This window comes from Scylla paramamosain, chromosome 17 (genome assembly GCF_035594125.1).
Source record: "Scylla paramamosain isolate STU-SP2022 chromosome 17, ASM3559412v1, whole genome shotgun sequence".
Classification (NCBI taxonomy): Eukaryota; Metazoa; Arthropoda; class Malacostraca; order Decapoda; family Portunidae; genus Scylla; species Scylla paramamosain.
In genome coordinates this window covers 11,645,001-11,665,000 of record NC_087167.1, presented here as the reverse complement: position 1 = coordinate 11,665,000, position 20,000 = coordinate 11,645,001, and the positions used below count along the sequence as shown (strand labels likewise).

The 20,000-nt window shown below is 41.2% G+C and overlaps 2 protein-coding genes across 7 annotated transcripts in view; one reads left to right on the top strand and one right to left on the bottom strand.

Annotated features, from left to right (window-relative positions):
* The window catches only part of LOC135108480 (uncharacterized), a 260,707-nt gene extending 251,545 nt beyond the window's left edge, over nucleotides 1-9,162 (top strand). For 2 of the 4 annotated variants that reach the window (XM_064019537.1, XM_064019536.1), the window contains exons 12-17: nucleotides 744-920; nucleotides 1,700-1,863; nucleotides 2,091-2,189; nucleotides 3,541-3,761; nucleotides 4,466-4,636; nucleotides 8,772-9,162. In XM_064019537.1, the coding sequence (XP_063875607.1) occupies nucleotides 744-920; nucleotides 1,700-1,863; nucleotides 2,091-2,189; nucleotides 3,541-3,761; nucleotides 4,466-4,613 (809 nt within the window). In that variant the 3' untranslated portion in view covers nucleotides 4,614-4,636; nucleotides 8,772-9,162. Of the gene's footprint in view, nucleotides 1-743; nucleotides 921-1,699; nucleotides 1,864-2,090; nucleotides 2,190-3,540; nucleotides 3,762-4,465; nucleotides 4,652-5,887; nucleotides 5,991-8,771 lie in introns of all 4 variants that reach the window. The other 2 variants (XR_010272294.1, XM_064019538.1) reach the window with 2 other exon arrangements.
* The window catches only part of LOC135108483 (ras-interacting protein RIP3-like), a 30,959-nt gene continuing 17,990 nt past the window's right edge, over nucleotides 7,032-20,000 (bottom strand). For 2 of the 3 annotated variants that reach the window (XM_064019542.1, XM_064019543.1), the window contains exons 3-5: nucleotides 15,695-15,926; nucleotides 12,289-12,441; nucleotides 7,032-11,213 (exon numbers count right to left, since the gene is read on the bottom strand). In XM_064019542.1, the coding sequence (XP_063875612.1) occupies nucleotides 11,035-11,213; nucleotides 12,289-12,441; nucleotides 15,695-15,926 (564 nt within the window). In that variant the 3' untranslated portion in view covers nucleotides 7,032-11,034. The remainder of the gene's footprint in view (nucleotides 11,214-12,288; nucleotides 12,442-15,694; nucleotides 15,927-20,000) is intronic. The other variant, XM_064019544.1, reaches the window with a different exon arrangement.

Genomic DNA, 20,000 nt, shown 5'->3' with positions numbered 1-20,000 from the left:
AGAGGAAACAAATATATGTAGAAGTTTGTCATATTTCATTAGTCGGGATATCTGATCCCATCTAGCTGAAATTTTATCTGGAATATGCTAATGGGATTAACTAGTCGTGGTGCCTGCTGTTCACCGACCATCATTGCTAGTTGGCTGTGGTTACCTGTTTTACTGTAGGTATTCTGCACAGTACAGAGGTCTGCGCTGTTCTCTTCAAAGTGGATGTTAAAGGCCAGTCACAGATTGTTTTAAGTGACCACACAGCTGATTGAGGTCCATCTGTTATATATTGCATTCGCTACGAAGGTAGCTTTTAGATCTCATATATACACGTAGTGTGTTTGTGGGTTTTTGTATGTGTTGTTTTGTGGCTGAGGCAGCACCATCCTATGGTGGTTGTATTTTTGTATATCGCTGCTGTACTTCCACCAGTGTCACACTAGGCCATTATTCCCCTGCGGCTACGAGTAGGTAAAGACTGGCTATCTGTTATTTGTAATGTGCAAGTACAAGGGCAAGTACTTCATATATGCCGAGGATGGGACGTACTGCGCAGAGGTTGTATCGGCTTGACGGTGTTCTGTACCACAAGTCTGCTGTAATTGGATCATATTGCACAAGTTTGTCAAATTCTCTTCAGGTGGAGCCAGTTATGAGCAGTCTCAGATTTGAGTATCCCGACTAGCTGAAATGTCTACTTTGGATTATGTTGATGTGCTGCTTGCTGCTAACCCCGATCATGGCTCCTACAGAGTGCTTCGGGCGAGGTGGTGGGTACGTGGCGCGATGGATCCATGCCGAGCGGGACGCCACCAACGTGGAGCTGCTACTGGCGCTCTCCCAGGCAGCGCCTCTGCTTATCCTCAACCTGTTCATCATGGCCCGCACCCTGCCCATCCAGACCCGCCAAGGACACTTCAGCGAGACCAGTGAGTACCAATCCACCACACACCCTAGTTGTCTGTAAGGGACGTGTGTAGCTGTTGAGGTCACATTAGCCAAGCATCACACACTGTTGCCATCTGTAAGGGATGTCTGGTTGTGGAGATCTTGAATGAAGTCATTGTACCCAACAAGGAAGCTTAAGTCTCGAAGAACATAAAACCTTAGCCAAAGCTCCGAATCCGATCCCACCATTCTTTTTTTTATTTATCTATAGTACACTACGTATTTTCTCAATATATTTTGATACAGTATTGTACTGTATTTTAATTTTTCATTAATTTTTAGGACAAAATGTTTATTTTACCACATAAATAATTAAAATCTAAAAGATATAGATACCTATTGGCCACAGAAACCCATGATATTTTGAGGAGTCCACGATATAAATTTACACTAACCAGAAAAATCACTGTGTGCTGAGGGCGTGATAGGTGAACCCACAGTAGTGAAGGGATTACTGTATATGCAGGACAAAACGCAAAACCCTGAGCTTGGATATGGGACATAGAATTAAAGAGTAGGACAAGAGCAGAACAGTTTTCAAGAATAGTGTGTGGTGTTTTGTCTGGGCCACCATGTGTGGGGTTGCTGGCCTGGTATATAGACAGATCACTGTCATATAATTTGACATCTCCTTTCCCAGTATCGTAATGCATTTGTTGTGAGGATGGAAAGTTGACATGATGGGTACCAACTTATTCCATCCTTGCCTCCATCCCACCTCCTGTCCCTGCCGTCACCTCCTGTGGTCTTGGTGCTCTAGTGGTGGTGCAGATCTTCTCAGAGTGGTCGTCGCTGCTCACACTGGCCTGGTCGGTCTCCTCCTTTGTGCGCGCCACCCGCCTCACTGAGCCGAGCCTGTCCAACCTCTCCATCTTGGACCAGATGCTGCTCACCCTCGGTCACTTCTGCTCCATCGTCTCACAGGTCAGTCCGCTGAGCAGGTGGTGAACCTTTGGAGTTGCTGCTGCTTCTCCTTTCACCATTTCCTTAGAGTCAGAGGTTGGCCTCATGTACAAGTCTCCTCCAGTTATTTCTGTCCCCTCTGTAACTCCCTGCCTTGGTATTTAATCTCTTCTTGTGTCATGTGACTTTTTGTGGTGCCTCAGATAAATCAGTAGGTCAGTCGATCAGTCCTCTTCTTTGCCCTACAGGTGATGAGTTTTGCCCTGTTTGCCTCCCAGTTAGTGGTCACTTTCTTCATAGTCGTCATACTCCACTGGCTTTTCATGAGCTGCTGGATACTGGTGCAGGTGAGTAGTATTATCACCTCTGTATTTGTATTGATGGAAGAGGAGACTCATATTTTTAACAGTACAATTTTGGCATTACAATTAACTGAGCTACTATTTGGAGGTCTGTATTCTGTAACAATAATAGCATTCATTTCGTTTTAAGTGAATGCATGAAAGTTCACATATTCTGTTGGAATATGATTTAAGTATTGTACATTCTGTTTTTTTATTTACTTGGAAAAATTTAGAGGGTGTTTGTCATATCTGTGGTGATCCACCATGGTTGCCAGCCCGAGAGTCCTCCAAGAGCAATATAGTCTTGTATAAAGATAGAGGCTGCCTTGCCCTGCAGGATGTTGTGCAGTTTGTCGCAGGAGGTTCATGTGGCACCAACTGCAGAAAGTTGTCCAGCTCCTTTTTGAATGTTGACTGAGTGTGTCACTCACCTGTGCTAATGCTATTGTAAGATACTCATAGTCTAGGACATAAAAGAAATAACTACTATACCCTTAAGGCCTGTCCACACCAGGAAACATTGTTTGGAAACAATGTTTCCCAACTGTTTCCAACAGTTTCCCAACAGTTTGGAAACAGTTTCCCATCGGTTAGGAAACTGTTGGAAACAGTTGGGAAACAAAGTTAGCAAACTGTTTCCAAGCTGTTTGGAAACGGTTAGGAAAGAGTTGGGAAACTGTTTCCTAACAATATTTAACGTGTATTTGTTTCCCATCCAGAATGGGAAACACTGTGTGTGTGTGTGTGTGTGTGTGTGTGTGTGTGTGTGTGTGTGTGTGTGTGTGTGGCGGAAGTGATGAATCAGTACCCGCACGAGGCTTGCAGTGACAACACCATGTGGTCAGCAGAGAAAACTCTAGAACTTATTGAATTGCTTCATTCATCCCCAGCATTGTAGGATGTGACATGTGGAGATTATAGGAATAAGATGAAGAAGATGGATACCTTGATGGTTATTGCTGATAAACTTTTCAGACCTGCCAGAAGCAAGTCACCATGAAAGGGTCCTCTTCCTAGAAATTTCCTTGCCCATCTCTTTTTCTTTTTCTTGCCCTTTCTTTAGTGTATTATTGAAAGTGCTCGATAAAGTACAGAGGCTGCTGCAGCAATTTCTACACTCATAGGCATCCTGACGACAACTGAGGTCTGGACAGAAAACATTGTGTGGAAACACTTTGCAAACTGTTTCCAAGCTGTCTGGAAACAGTTTCCCAACTGTTTGCAAACTATTGGGAAACAGTTTCCGAGAAACTGTTTCCCAACTGTTGGGAAACAGTTGGCAACATTGTTTCCAAACAATGTTTTCTGGTGTGGACAGGCCTTTACACCTCACTGAACCCCACCCCCCTCCCAGCTGGTGTGTTTCCCGCGCACCACCTGCACCCGAGCCTTCTTTGCCCACGATCGCCGCCTGGGCCCCTGCCACCAGCTGGATGATGTGTTGTACAGTGCCATGATGGGCCTCGTCTTCCTCTTCACCTTTGTGGACGTTGGGGGAGTGAAGGCGACTCAGGCCCAGGCATGGCTCTACCAGCTCCTCATCTTCCTAGAGCAGATGCTGCTGCTCTCTGTGTGGTGGGTGGCGGTGGTAGTGTAAGAGTGGCACTGGCCAAAAAATGCAAAAAAAAAAAATAATAATAAATAAATAAATGAATAAATAAATAAATAAATAAAGGCCCTCCAAGTGCCAGTCCTCAAAGAGAGGTCAAAAAGGATAATTCAGAATCTCCCTTTTGAAAGAGCTAAAGTTATAGGAAAGAAGAAATACAGAAGCAGAATTATTAGAATGCAGTGTATAACCCCAGTGCAGGTGAGAATGTTGAGTGTTTATGATCCTTCCATTTTCTTGCAGATGGAGCCAAGCCATCATCAACATAAGTTAGTTAGAGAATGCACCCTACCGAGCATTGCTTTCCTGTCTGATAGGTGGAGAGTTCAGATTCCAGATTATTTCTTTGTTATTTTCTTTGCATGTAGAGTAATTGTTGGGCAGCCTAAATTATGTAATATTGAACTGTACTTCTGTTTCATTGCCAGAATCTTTCATGCTTCACTTTTCTACCAGCCAGACACACCTCATTGTCACAGCTAGCACCCAGACACACCTCATTGCCACAGCCATCACCCAGACACACCTCATTGCCTCACCCATCACCCAAACACACATCATTGCCACAGCCATCACCCAGACACACATTGTCACAGCCATCACCCAGACACACCTCATTGCCACAGCCATCACCCAGACACCCTTCATTGCCACAGTCCCTTTCTTGCAGGTTATTGTGGTCTGGGGGCACCACCTGGTATCACTGGCTACCCCTGCTGCTGTCTCCTCTCCTCCTGTGCCTCAACCTTGCCTTCATGGCCTGCTTTGCTGCCTCTGTCAAGACCAACCACTGCCCACCGCTGGCCAAGCATGTGTGAGGCAGCAGGCAGCATGCATGGCAGTGAGTGTCCCAAAGGTTGTGTGTGAACTCTTCTTGTTTTCCAGTCTCAGCAGAGAGCCACACCACTTACATGCTCCACACAAAATGTACAATATGACACTACACTGAACACCACTCAGTACACTCACCACTGAACCACTGCCACTGTTTTTTTCATTTATATCATTGTTTGTGTTAGATCATAATGATCATGTGTGTGTATGTGTAGAGAAAGAGAGAGAGAGAGAGTGGTAGCTATGTTTTTACATGTTTTTACAAAGGAAACATTTGTACAAAAATGAGATGACCTAAACACTGCATCATTTCAATTGCTGCATCTCCTGTGCAGTGTTCACACAGTTATCATTATTGTTACTATATCCACTGAGGAGTTTGATTTAAAATGCTGCTCTATTCTTGCACTTAAGAACATCACAGACTGAATGTTGCAATTGCTGTACTTCTCGCAATAGGAAGACTTGTGTCAGGAGAAATCCCTTGCATTTTTGCACTTGTCTCCTATCTAAACTTTGCCTTGTAATGTTTCCTTCACCTCCTCTTCCACACCATTTCACTCCCCAGTGTGGTGGTGGTGTATGTATAGGAGTACTGTAGGACAACCAAGACTGAGCATTGTTTGGGATCCATTAACTGGTGGCTGATAGTGTTTTGTCAGTGTTCTTTGATTATATGCTGGTCTCTTTTTTCACAGCAGTTGTTTTTTGGATGCTCAGACAATACACTTCCATTCTGGAGGCTTGAATGGTCGGTCCCTGCCCTTGTTGGCACAGGCACGGTGTTTTTGAGTGACATCCAATCAGTCAATGTCATTGATATGGTTGATAGGAAGCATGCAAGTATTAAGTGTTTGGCCACTTGGCAATACCTTGAAAAAATGGCCAACTTCAGGTAGAACTCAAATTGTGGATCCCTGAAAGCAGTGACCACTCAGCCAGCACTCACAAAAGCCCAGCCAAGGGAGAAGCCATGTGTAGGTTTGATGGCTTCTTGTAATTGCTTATATTCTTTATCTTTTGTAACAATAACGAGCTCCAATTTGCCTTGTTGTAGTGCCACAATTTTTGTCAGTGTTACAATTACTGCATTTAATTGTTGCAGATTTTATTGTCAGAACTCCATTAGAACTTGTAAATTCATAGTTTGTATTTTTCCTCCACATTTCTTAATGCAGGGCAGCTGTGGTGAGGTTGTCTTAGATATATCTGTGATGTCTTGTCTTTGGATTACTAACAATAGGACAAAAATTTTCAGAGCGAGAAATGGCTGCTTAACCTTGGCTTCATTCCCGTTATTAAACTTACTGAGTCCAAAATCCTCCAGCTGAAGGAAGCCTGAAGGTGGAAGCAGGATACTGGTATTTCCTTTTCTTTGCTTGTGATTTCTCATTTGTATTGTTTTTGGTATGAGCTCAGCAGTTCATGGATGATATGGTCAATGAGTGTGTGTTTGCCTTATCTGGTGATGATAGTGTTAAATAGAGACAAGTACAGATAGGTAGTAGGATATATATTTTGATCATTATGTATATTTGGCTGTCAATAGTAAAAAGAGTAAATTAGTGGATAGGTTTGCTGGAAATATGTCATGAATACAGATCCACAAACAAAATCACCCTTCAGCAAGTGTGGAATCTGTCATTTGTAGAATGAATGCTGTAGAATGTAGACCAAAAACATGATCACTCTTTTCCCATGATCATCCTCAGCTTCTTTCAGTCACACAGGCTCCCATGTCATGTCTTGTATACAAATCCTTAGTGCCTGTGGCAAGAACCAACACATGAACAATAATTGACTCACCTCCATCTCCCTTCTCACATCTTTTATACTTTCATCTCACTACAATTGTTATTCATATGTAATTGTGGAAACATACAATTTATTTGTTGACCAATCTTTACTATGAAGTACTTGTATCTTCTCTTAGCCTCTGACTGGCTGTACTGTTTCTTTTCATACCTTTTAATTATATTAGTGTTTTTTCACCAGCCACATAAATCATTAGTAGTTTGCATGTCTATATATCTGAATTTCAGTCATTTGATTACCTGCCACAATACATGGCCATGCATTTTCTTTTCAAATTCTAATTCTCACTTGTCAGTATTTTCCCATTACCATCATATCTCTAATATCTCTCTCATACATAACTACTTGGTGTGCTAGATCATCTTTGCTACAAATCTGAATTTCAAACATTTGGTTACCACAATACATGGCCATACATTTTTCTTTTCAAGTCTTTTTAATCTGTTTATTATTTCCTTTCCCATTCCATAAATTACTAATACCTGCTTGGCACTAGATCATCTATCTCTACATGTGTGAACTTCAGACATTTGATTACCACACCTTAACTTAGTAAATTAAATCAGAAAGGATGATTATAAGCCTCATTCATGGAAAATTTATTCTTATTAGTACAAAATACAATGTATGATATATACAAATAATACAATAATACAGTATAGTACAATTTACTGGACCTAACATAACAAAGGCCGACAACTATTCACTTGCCATCCAGCCATCCCAAGCAGCTGTCACACACCTTCCCTGCATCCCAGTGACCATCACCTTCCTGCCAGTAAGCATCTTTCTTATTCACCTCCACATTACATAGAACACCCTCCTTTCCCCTCAGCTTACACTGTCATGATGTATCTCACAGGAGGCATCATAGTAAAGAGGGTTATCTTATAATAAAAATTTTTAAACTTGGTTATAGATTTTACTAGTGTTCGTTGTCAGGCCTGGCTGTGTAGATAGATGTATGTCCAGCTGTGCTATGCCTAAGCTCCTAGGGTGTAGTATGATGGTCCACAAGACTACCCCTTCTCACTAAGGATCAATGGGGCTAAGAATGTGAATAATATAAGTACGTGTGTGGTGCTCTGTGCCACCCCGTGTGGGATTGCCGGTCTGGTAGATACTTTTTCTTGCTTTTTCTTCTCGCTTCGTCATATCTTATATATAATTAGTATACATTTTTCATAATTATTTGTGTAGAAACGAATTTTATGGATGAATATTTCCCAGGTTAGGAACAAGCATCAGATATAAGTAGAAAAGTAGGATTTTGTAATGTAATGACTCATGGATGAGACAGTTAATCCTGAGTTTGATGCAGTTTTCAGTGAGTTTTATTGCTGTAACTTGTAACTGGAAGACATTGGAACAGTGGCCAGTTGAGAGTGGCCTGCCAAGATGCAGTATTTTATCATATCCTGTGTGTCACTACCATGAATCATTACAGCAGTGTGGTGAAACTTAGAAGTGGGAAGCTGGGTCACTCTTTGAAATCATCGGCCAAAGTAATAATTTAATTGATCCTCTTGCGCCTCAAATCAAGCTTAAGAATAAATATGCTTCATTCAATTTACTGGGTGAAGGAATAACATTTATATTTTCTTTGATCATGGCTAAAATTTTAATTTCACCATTTTGCTGTTCGTTGCCATAAATTTTGATGTCAGAAGTAACTGTGAAGCAGAACTACTTAGTACTATTTAAAAGTATTTTTTTGTGTAGCAAGGTTGGAAGAATACCACTCACTATTGTGTTCTAGTGCTCTCATATAAGCCAACTAAAATGGACCTCTTTATTTCTGTTCCCCTTAAGGAAGAACCCAGCCCAGTTTAGATGTAGGCATGCAGGAGCTAGCTCTACTCCACACATCACTTTTTCACCATGGTCTGCCTCGTGAGGTGCACTGCATTCAACGTGTAATTTTGGAATGGTTTATTTTTCTATGTTTTAATTTTCATAGCATATAGAGAACCTATGACTTGTATGTATAAAATTTTCATCCACATATCTACTACACACACTTTGCTGCTGCTCCAACTAATCAAAGCTAATACAGCCTTTTTTTCAGGATATCTTGTGTCTCTCAATACTGTTTGGGACAACACAAGAAGACTGTTACAATAACCTTACACACACACACACACACACACACACACACACACACACACACACAGCTTACAGAAGAAACACTAAATATCTTCGTTGTAAAAGTAAATTAAGTGTTGTAAAATAATACTTCAACTGTGAAATATTTCAAACAGGGCAGTGGAAATATTACTACATACAGTTAGTTAGGCTGCCTTCACAAGTGTTCCTGTGTGTTTCAGCTCCCACTGCCACTACCAGCCAGAAAGGATACCAATGTTCTTGTTGGCTTGGACATCATACAACACATCCAAGGCTCCCATTTACCTGCAGCTGTTTCTAGAAAGTGCTTGAGTGAAGGCAGCCTTACTTACTGTTCATTTATAGGGGAAGTATTGCATGACAATGTGCTGCTTTTTCTGTGTAATATTAGTTTTTATTGCACTCAAAATATGAGCGAAGACAAGTATGCCACCCCCCCTCTCTCCCTCCCTCACCACCCACAGACCCCTTCTCAAAACTGGTGCCTGTCGTCACCTCTCACACACACACACACACACACACACACACACACACACACACACACACACACACACACACACACACACACACACACACACACACACACACAAAGTAATTTCACAAGATGAAATGACTGATTACAAAATTTTCACTCACTTTCCCATACACTAAGTCACCTGTACTATTTACATACAATAATAATGCAAACAAATTCTGCCTGTAGTTGCATTTATGAATCACAAGTGGTGCAAGAACAGTCATGAGCATGTTGTTGGCCTCTTTGCACATTGTTCATTAGAACTGACAATGTAATGAGGTGGAAGGAGTCCAGTTTCATCCCACACTTACTCAGCGAACCAACTGTTTCACTGATCATCCCTCAAGTTGAAACATCAAGCAAAAAATTTCTCAATGATCACAAATTCAATATGTAATTCAATTACAAAGATAAATTTACAAGAGGACCTTCAAACAGCCAGGAATATGAGCACTAATAATAACTTATTCAAATGGACAGAATACAGGCCAATGTCTTTTCTCTTTCCTACCCAACAATCATTATGGCCACTCACTTGCAGCCATCATCATGCAACTGCACCTTAAAAAACCTTATGCCTCACTCACATCAATCACAAGCATTCCTTCAAATGAATCCAAAATCCATCCATATTTGACAAGTGCCACTCAAGAACCAGGCTATACAAGCACATTTTTTTACTGTGACCTGTAAGGAATGTCAAGCAATTTTCTGCCATGTCTGTATGCTGTGGCCTTGAGTGGTACCTGTTTATTCCCCTCCCAGCTCCTCTTGTCTCAGTACTGCCTCATTGTACTACTAACTTACAATGCCTCCCACTAATACTTTATACTTCCACCACTAAGACCTGATGTGACACTTCCTGACACTGATTTATTTATCTATTTTATTTAGCTATTTATTTATTTTTTGCACATCTTCAACTGACATATCATTATCTAATCCTCTCCATCAATCATAATAATTTAACACAGTAAACTTCTCATCAGCTACATCACCATACTACACAGATGATACAAAATATCCTATAAATAATTGACTAAATTCACATAATCACATATATACACATACATACATGTGCACACACACACACACACACACACATAAACAACACATATGGTAAAAAGCAAGTATACATAAAATATATTAAAAATCAGGGACACTTTACACCAACTTATGCAAATGTACTCAAAAGTGAAATAAATAATTTGTAACTAATACAAATCATTTAAAAAACAACAGCTTTGGTCAGAAGGAGAGAGTCACTTGGTTCTCATGTCAACACAGCACCATGCCACCACCTCTCCTCTCACAACAGCCTTTATTACTCCCATTATTGCCTCAAGTCTGTACTCTTGAGTAAACAAGTGAAGGAAAGCTCCTTCACAAGTGATTTTTCCTTCATAGAGTGAATGAGCCTCCTTCACCTCCCTCAGCTCATCACTTGTAGCATCATCACAGGACACTGGATTTTCTCACTCATCAATACTTCCACTGTTTGGATTTTCTTTCATCTCTCCTAACCTTTGCACTCTGGTGGAGGCAAAAAAGAAGTCCATAGCTTCTATTGTCCTACACACACACACACACACACACACACACACACACACACACACACACACACACACACACACACACACACACACACACACACACACACACACACACACACACACACACACACACACACTCTCTCTCTCTCTCTCTCTCTCTCTCTCTCTCTCTCTCTCTCTCTCTCTCTCTCTCTCTCTCTCTCTCTCTCTCTCTCTCTCTCTCTCTCTCTCTCTCTCTCTCTCTCTCTCTCTGGACCCACAAACATCACTGCCTTCACTCAGTAGGCACAAGACACCAGATTTGCCACAGGTATCTCCACTTCTTCACCCACAACCCACTTCCCTCCCTTCATGCCAAACCATCTATGGCTGAGAGGAACACCACCAGTTGCATCACACACGAGAAGATGCAGTGCAAGGTTTCAGGGAGGAGTGAGGGGGAGGTCCAGGGTGGGCTCCCCTACGCCATCCTCCTCCTCCTCTTGCTGCTGTCTTTGCCGCTGCTCCTCCTGCCTGGTGCGGATCTGCTCCAGCTGTTGCCTCAATTTGCTGTGGGTGTGCCGCAGGTTTTGCTGAGGGAGGTACAAACAATGAATCTCAGAGCACTATTTTACCTATTTTATTGATCTACTTATGTTACCTCTTGTATATAATAGATGGATACAGTATTCTTCACATTCTATTTCTATAACTGTTCTTACTAGTTTAAGTTTCCCATTTTTTAACCATGCTCTTAATCTCATATGTTGGGCAATTCCTAAAAAAAATAATGAAGCCAAAAAGCTGGTACAAATATTAGTTACCTAACCCATTATGCAAGACAAAACATCTTGAGACTTCATGGAACCAACAGAGATCTTGAAAATGTAATTCAAAACAACCCCTACTGACGGACATACTTGTATTGCTGTGTGCGTGTTTTATAAGATACAAAAGATTGGGTGTTTTGGCAACTGATTCTTTTGTAACAAAATCACTTAAATATAAACTAATATAGATTTAAATTTAGCCTTAGGGTGTGTGTGTGTGTGTGTGTGTGTGTGTGTGTGTGTGTGTGTGTGTGTGTGTGTGTGTGTGTGTGTGTGTGTGTGTGTGTGTGTGTGTGTGTGTGTGTGTACTATCTCTGCTAACTCCTTTGGCACACAGATACATTTACTTTACATTGACTGGAATATGTTCATATTGTTAAAGAAATCCTACTAAGTTTATATAAGATGTATGCAATCTCTTTGATATACCTGCATGTAGATTACTAAGCTAACACAATATGCAGCCTGCTAAATAAAGATCTTTGTGATGCTAATAATGACATTTTCTATTTCCTTTCCCATAAAAGTCTAGTTGTGTAATAATGACATTTTCTATTTCCTTTCCCATAAAAGTCTAGTTGTGATTTTTTATTGATTTTTCAATCATTCATCTTTTATGTAAGAGAAATTCTGACCTGGGACAACAAAAAGGGTTTATAAAAAAGATCCACTGATGAGTAAGGTAAGAAGTGTCTTGAAACAGTTCAAGACAAAAAAACAAGGAAATACAAAGCAGGCAGGGAGTTCCAGAGTTAACCTGTTCACAAATAACTACAAACATCTAACCCTGGTTTCCTTAACCTTCCATCTCTGCCACAAAAAAAGCACAGCCACAAACCCTCTTGCTCTCCAGCTCCTGTATCTTGTCCTGGTACCGCTGGTTCCCAATGCTCTCCAGCTTCTCCGCCTGGGACAACTTCTCCTCCAGAGCAGTCTTTCGTTGCCTCAGGTTGAAGATCTCCTGCTGTAGGACCAGGTACTTGCCGGCCATCTGAGAAGTGGTGACCGACTTAAGTTTCATCACTACTACCTTCACCTCTAGTGTGTTTCATACGAGGTCATCTAAGCGAGTGAGGTGATACCAAAGGAAAGGAAGTGCAAGAATTAAGTCCAATACAAAAAAAAAGATGCATGACTCAAAATAATATGACAAAGAAAAAACAAGTTTATCAGACATGATGTACAAAAACACCCAAGTTACAGGTACTTGGTTTGACAAACTTGACCACACAGGGAGAGAAAAATATCATAAGGAAAACAACTTCACAGCCTCAAACATCTGACGTGTTTACAAACGTGGCTAAAATGAACTAAAACTGAGACAAGATGGATAGGAAGTGCATCTTGATGTGGCCATGGATGCCTTGTGGTGCACAAATACACTTAAGTGACCAAAGCACACAATGTTTGAAATAAATGGCATTGGGTCCTAGTAATGTGGTAGCAGGGTGATTCATTCAGTGACTGACTCGCTGTGACAGTGTGATATAAGGTAGTGGAAAAACATGAAGTAGCCAAATGCTATGAAAGAACTTGCTGCTTCACAAACTTTCCTTATTCATATCCTGTTCCATGAGAGCTCCTTAATTATTTGAGGGAAGAGTAGAAGGCTTTGGCAGTGACACAACAGTAGAGAGAGAAATAAATCCTGAGTGAGGTCTTCTCATTTCATACAGGCAAGAGGCAATTCAATGTACTTATTGCAGGAACGAATCTAGATCTGGTTGACAAGGTTCAATTGAGACACCCCGAGGTAGCTGCCAAAACTACATGGCACTGTGAAGACATGAAGATGGATGATCCATTGAGGCATTAAGTTTGTGGTGGGAGGAACAACACAATACTCCCCCTTACTGACTAGAATGAGATGAAGACAGAGAACAGTAGATAAAACATGTGAAACTCTCTCTACTGCTATACACTGCACTCCCCATCCATCCCATCTCAGTCTTGGTTCATTGTGGACATGTTTGTAAACACAAGATGCAGGGAAGCTGTTCCACATACAACAGTTTTCTCTTCCAGTGTGGTCACATCTGTCAAACAAAGTGCCTGAGGTACCTGAGGTCTCTCCTACTCCTATGTCACTTTTCATGGATGTGCAGGAATGTATGAAACCACAAATTTGCTTAGAGAATCAAGTTTTTATATTCATGGTTTATTTATTTTTCTTAACCACAAAATTATAAAAGAATCTGTTCTTTGAAACACTCTCATCAGCCATCACAAACTCTTCTCTGAATACACCAGAAATAAAGGTTAGGATAAAGAAGTAATGTTTGAACAACAATCTATTTCATTCTATTCCTTTCATTCTCTCTTTCTTTTACCAACTATGCTGAACTCTCTTCTGAACCTGCCAAAAATAAAACTTAAGACAAAAAAATATACTGGTTGACTAATAATCTTCTATTTCCAAACTGTCCCAGAATAGAAGGTGATTAATAAGATTGGCTTTAATACTGAGCCAATTAGCTGGAAGGGGGCCAGGCACACTAAACAAGGATATCTGATGCTGGTGAGACAACACCAATGGGCTGCCTCTGTTTCTGTCCATCTAGGAAGCTGTCAGTCTGCCTCTGTGAGTGTGTGTGTGTGTGTGTGTGTGTGTGTGTTTCATCTATCTGGGTGTCTGTTTACTTGTCTGTCTATAAGTATGTCTATCTATCTATTTGCCTTTATCTGTCTGTCTTTCTGCCTTCTCTATTACATGTTTGTCTGTCTTTCTCTCAGCACCTAATGGGTATAATTTTGTGATTGTAAAGAAAAGATTGAGAAAAAATAATGCAATCAGATGATAAAGCTTTTGAAATTACTCTCTCTCTCATTATTATTATCTTGTACTGAGGATTGACAACAGATCAAAAACATACTAGGTTAGTGGTTGTCATGTAGCTTATTGGTGCAGTAAAGGTAGATCTTGAATCTTGGACTAGGAAAATTTAGTGAACTTTGGTGATGGCTGGATTTGTGAATCATTGGTCTAGACTTACAGGGAGCCTTTGTTTGCCAGATATTGGTGCAGACTAGTGCCTCCAGACAAACACCTCCCTTGATCACGTCCAAACATCTTTTCCTTCTCTAAGTATTGTCAGTTACATGCCATATCACTGCTACTGGTCCATGAAAGAGCTGAGGCTCAATGGACCCTCTTAATAATTGACTATCTTGATCATATGCAAGAGTAAAGGGTATCCTGTAGGAAGTACCCTGCATCTGCGGTGGCCTCAGGACTGGAGCAGGTTCAGGATAGGGAACATTCTCATCATGAAGGGGCAGGGATAAACCAGTGTATGCTGTGTGGCCTTAGTGTGAAAGTACTCTGCATCTGCTATGATCTCAGGATTGAAGTAGGTGTAGGGTAGGGAACATTCTTATTATGAAGGGGTAGGGGTAAACCAATGTATGCTGTGTGGCCTTAGTGTGAAAGTACTCTGCATCTGCTATGGTCTCAGGACTGGAGTAGGTGCAGGGTAGGGAACAGTTTCATTATGAAGGGGCAGGGGTAAACCAGTGTATGTTGTTGGGGCCTTGCTGTGGATGTGTGTGGTCAGCTGTTATGCCGAAGCTCCTGGGGTGTAGTAGGGTGGTCCACAAGACGATTCCCTATCCACCAAGGGCTGATGGGGCTGAGTGTGTACGATATGTGTAGCGCTTGTCCACGCCACACTGTTACTGTACATAGGACAATATTCTGAAATCTGTGTCGCACCTCCCCTACTTTCAAAAAGCTCTAGTTGAAGGTACACGTGTTTATAAGGGAGTTTTTGACGATTCCATTGAAGAAACATTCGTGAAAAAACCAGCAAATCATTTGTTTGCCGTTGAAAATAGATGTGGTGAGACAGCAAAGCGTTTCAGAATACGGGTCATGAGTAGACGCGTTTCAGAATTACGGGTCCATGAGTAGACAAGTATCCCACCTATAAAATACCAATACTTCCTTAAAAGCGTTTCTGAATACTCATAGACATTAGCCCATTACTCTGAAACACCTTTTGCGCCGCACCTCCACTACTTTCAAGAGGCTCAAATTGAAGTTACACGAGCTTTATGAGTGTTTTTTATGATTCTAGTGACAGATTAACACGATTTCTACATTATTAACTGGAGAAACACTCGTGAGCACCCGGCAAAACCATCACTGTGGCCTTTGAAAATAGTCCGTAGTGACAGCCAGTGTTTATGAATAGAGTCCATTGGCAGACAGTAAGCCACATAATAAAAATACGTGCATTTCTTACCTCCTTGTGCTCGTTGAATATCTTCTGTGACTCCGGGGCATGCGGGCAGAGGCTTCACGGGTCGGATTTCAGCGTCCAGAAGTTCCCAGTAAGCTCCGAGTTCCCCTTCATCAGGGCCTCTTCCTCCCCCCCTCCCACTACCGGTGCTTCCTCCTCCCCCTCCCCGCCCTCCTCCTCCGCCTCCTCCCATTCCTCCAAGGCCTCCCTCGCCGTTGTGACTCCCTCCTCCACCCTGTTCAAATAAAGAGAGACACAATTAGCTCAAAATATTAACCCCTCACGTATATTTTCTGTCTTAGGGAAATAAACGCTAGGAGGAAATGTGGAGGTCATGTCAGGTAAGGAAGGATGTTTTTAAATTGACATGCTCGTATTTCCCAATGTCTTTTCTTGTCTCCTCAATGCCATTTCTTTCTCGATTTGCCCTTATTTATTTATTTTTTTTCCTCTTATACAAGGATTGTGTTTTGTGGCTTTTTTTATTGGTTTTGTTTTATTACGTATGCTCACGTGCTATACTTTTTTTTTTCTGGGGGGGGGTTTGATTACTTTTTTTTTATTTCCGCATCTCTCTCTCTCTCTCTCTCTCTCTCTCTCTCTCTCTCTCCTCTCCTCTCTCTCTCCTCTCTCTCTCTCTCTCTCTCTCATCTTCGTGATGGCGCAATGAAAATGAGATCAATGTGACAATACAAACATTAACGTCACCACTCTCTCTCTCTCTCTCTCTCTCTCTCTCTCTCTCTCTCTCCTCTCTCCTCTCTCTCTCTCTCTCTCTCATCCAGAAACAATCAGAACACAACGAACGAGGCTCTACAAACAAATAAACAACTAAAAAAAGACAATAAACAATAAAAATGATCAGGAAGGTGTTTAAGTGGGTTACCTGACGTGTGTGTGTGTGTGTGTGTGTGTCTGGATGGAAATAGCACACGGGGGCAGCGAGCGCCTGACTCACGCTGGCAACTCTACGAAGCTTCCACGTCGCTGCCTCGCTGCCGCCCCTCGTGAACATACACACTTGACACAGCTCGAATTTTGCTCCTCACTCGCTTCCCTGTGCCTCCTTACTCCCTCCTCTTCCTCCTCCTCCTCTTTTAGGTTGGATTACATCGTCAGGTTTAGATTCGTTCAAATTTGCTGCCTCTCTGCCGCCTCTCATGAACACACTTTGAGACAACTCGAATTTTGCTTCTCACTCGCTTCCCTGTGGCTCCCAACTCCCTCCCTTTCTCTTCCTCCTTCTCTTTAAGGTTAGGTTCAGATTCATTCAATTCACTGCTTCTCTGCCGCCTCTCGTGAATACAAACTTAATTAAGACTGCTCGATTTTTTTTTTTTTTACTGAACTCGCTTCCCTCGGCCCGCCTCACTTAGGTTACATTAGGTTTAGATTAATTCGGCTTATTAATTTCATTGTTATTCTCTTCATTCTATAGATCATTAGGAAAACAAAACATCATATTTTTGCCCTGAAGTAAAGTTACTGTTTCGACATTAGCAGGCTAGGGTTATTTGCATAATAATATTCCTTTCTTCTCTTTCTACTCGCTGGGGTCTTCTGCTTAACGCGCTCTCTCTCTCTCTCTCTCTCTCTCTCTCTCTCTCTCTCTCTCTCTCTCTCTCTCTCTCTCTCTCTCTCTCTCTCTCTCTCTCTCTCGTGGTTAACGTAACAGCCAAGTAAAGAGTTTTATGTATGTATGTCTGTTGTTCTGTCTTCCTTCGTATTCCTTTGTATTCTTCTCACTCCCACCCACCTACTTCCTGCCATCCTCCTCTTTCTTCTTTTTCCTCTCATTCTCCTCCACAATCTTCCCTACTTCCTCCTCCTCCTTATCTCACTCCCAACCGCCCGCTTCCCTCCAACTACCTCCTCCGTCCGCTTTCTTCTCTCTCTCTCTCTCTCTCTCTCTCTCTCTCTCTCTCTCTCTCTCTCTCTCTCTCTCTCTCTCTCTCTCTCTCGTGCAGCGACAGTGAGAGAGAGGGAGGGGGATGGGAAGGAGGGGAGGGGGAGCACGGGGATGGATGGGAGGAAAAACAAAACAGCAACAGTATTCCGTAGCGCAATTTAATATTACGAGATAGCAAGCGACTGGAGAGAGAGAGAGAGAGAGAGAGAGAGAGAGAGAGAGAGAGAGAGAGAGAGAGAGAGAGAGAGAGAGAGAGTTAAAAAGACATCAGAAACAGTACTCCGCATTAACTTTTTATTATTACGAGAGTGCAAGCGACTGCAGAGAGAGAGAGAGAGAGAGAGAGAGAGAGAGAGAGAGAGAGAGAGAGAGAGAGAGAGAGAGAGAGAGAGAGAGAGAGAGAGAGAACTGCTCCGCTTAGATACTCCCTTGTTGAGGCAGAGAAGGGAAAACACTACCACCACCATTATCGCCACCACCTCCTCTACCACGTGACCACCACCACCACCACCACCACCCAAGACGCCCTTGTCTGCTTAAAAATAGGCAAATAAAATAAATACGTAAATAAATAAAAGGTTCTCTAAAACACACGACAAACATATTACATTTTTTTTTTCACTAAAATTTCTATCCCTTTCTTTTTCTCTTCTTTTTCGTGTAAGTTTTGGCTTCTGAGACTCGGACGCTTCTAGATACTGAATAAGACAAGGAATGGTTAAGACAAGTTAGCCTGATGCTTCTGCCACAAGTGTAGATGCGCTCTGTTACATTCTGTTGCTTTGTCCGAATACCTATCTCCCTTTTCTTCCTTCTTTCTTTCTTTCTTTCTTTTTTTCAGAGTCAAGTTGCGCTCTGCTGCAGACTGCTGTTTTGCTTCGAATACCTCTCTTTTTTTTTTCTCTTTTTTTCAAGGCAGGAATTATGAGGCTAAGGATTAAAATACCACTGTTGATCGGACCTCACGACACTACTTGTATAAAATTGTCGTCAGTGTTTTCAAACGTTTTGGCGTCGATCCTGAACTAAATCTAACCGACACGACACCCCTGGTATTTTATTAACTATCGTCTTTCGGTGTCTCTCTACAACTACAAGTAAGACAACTCTGGTATAAAATTATCGTCAGGATTGTGAAACGTTTTGGCATCTCACTTGAAGTCAATATAATAGACACCACTGGTAGCATATTAACCAAAATCCGTTTTTTTTTTTATGTTTTGGCGTCTCAGTTGAACTAAATACAAAATGACACGTCATATTTCCATCCCGCCACCACTGCTACATAATTAACTAAGGTTCGTATTTTGAAACGTTTTGGCGTCTCACGAACTAAAATTTTTTTTTCGACACCATTGGTATTATATTAATCAAGGTTCGTATTTTCAAAACGTTTTGGCGTCTTAACAAAATATTCTTTTACGGTCCCTAGAAGTTGTCAGGCTCGTCAATATTTGTTTTCAAGATTCAGGTGATAGATTAACAAAGCATTTATCTCTCATTAGAACTACTTTTAAAAGACCAGTGATAATTAGTTAGGTCATTATTGTGTCTTTCACACTTAACGACACAATCTTTGTTAACTATCACTAGAATCATGAAAAAAAAAATTGAAAACCACAGCACCTGCACTAAAGCCTTAGAATACTAACTAAAAACTTTACATATAAAAAATACGAGTAAATATATAAATAAACACGCGAACCTTGTTAATTATATGGGTGGCCTTTGAATACAGCCCTTATGAAAGTCCAAAAGCGTTTAAGAATACACGTTATTGCAGACAAGTATTACAGAAGATTCGATAAATTCATGGACAATGATGATAGTAGAAACAGGAGAGTATGTTTCATGTCAGGACTGCCACGTGTACACCTGACGGTTCTTGCAGCTTTCCTTATTTTCTAATGTTATGACCACTTCCATTACGATTTGGTATGGTCTTCCCTCTAATTACCAACTTTTCTGAGGTCTTTCTTCTTGCAGCCATCTCTAAGCATTATACTGGCTAAAAATGGCTAAATCTGTTGTTTTAATTTTTTTTCTTCCTCCTTGTAAATGTTAAGATTTGGTATAGTCTTCCCTTTCATTATTAACTATTCTGAGGTCTTTCTTCTTGCTCAACAGTCATCTCTAAGCATTATACTACTTAAAAATTGCTAAATCTGTTGTTTTAATTTTTTTTTTCTTCCTTATCGATGTTTATGAAGATTTCGTTGTTTCTGGTGCTGTGATGTGATGCATATTGCAGTGGAAGACTTCGCCACTCATCAAGATTATTATCCTCTAATATGATGATGAAGTAAAGACAAGACATTTCGAAATATACAAAGAACAACCAAACTGACAAGAGGAAACACACAACTTGAGTGTCATTATTCTTCTCTCTCTCTCTCTCTC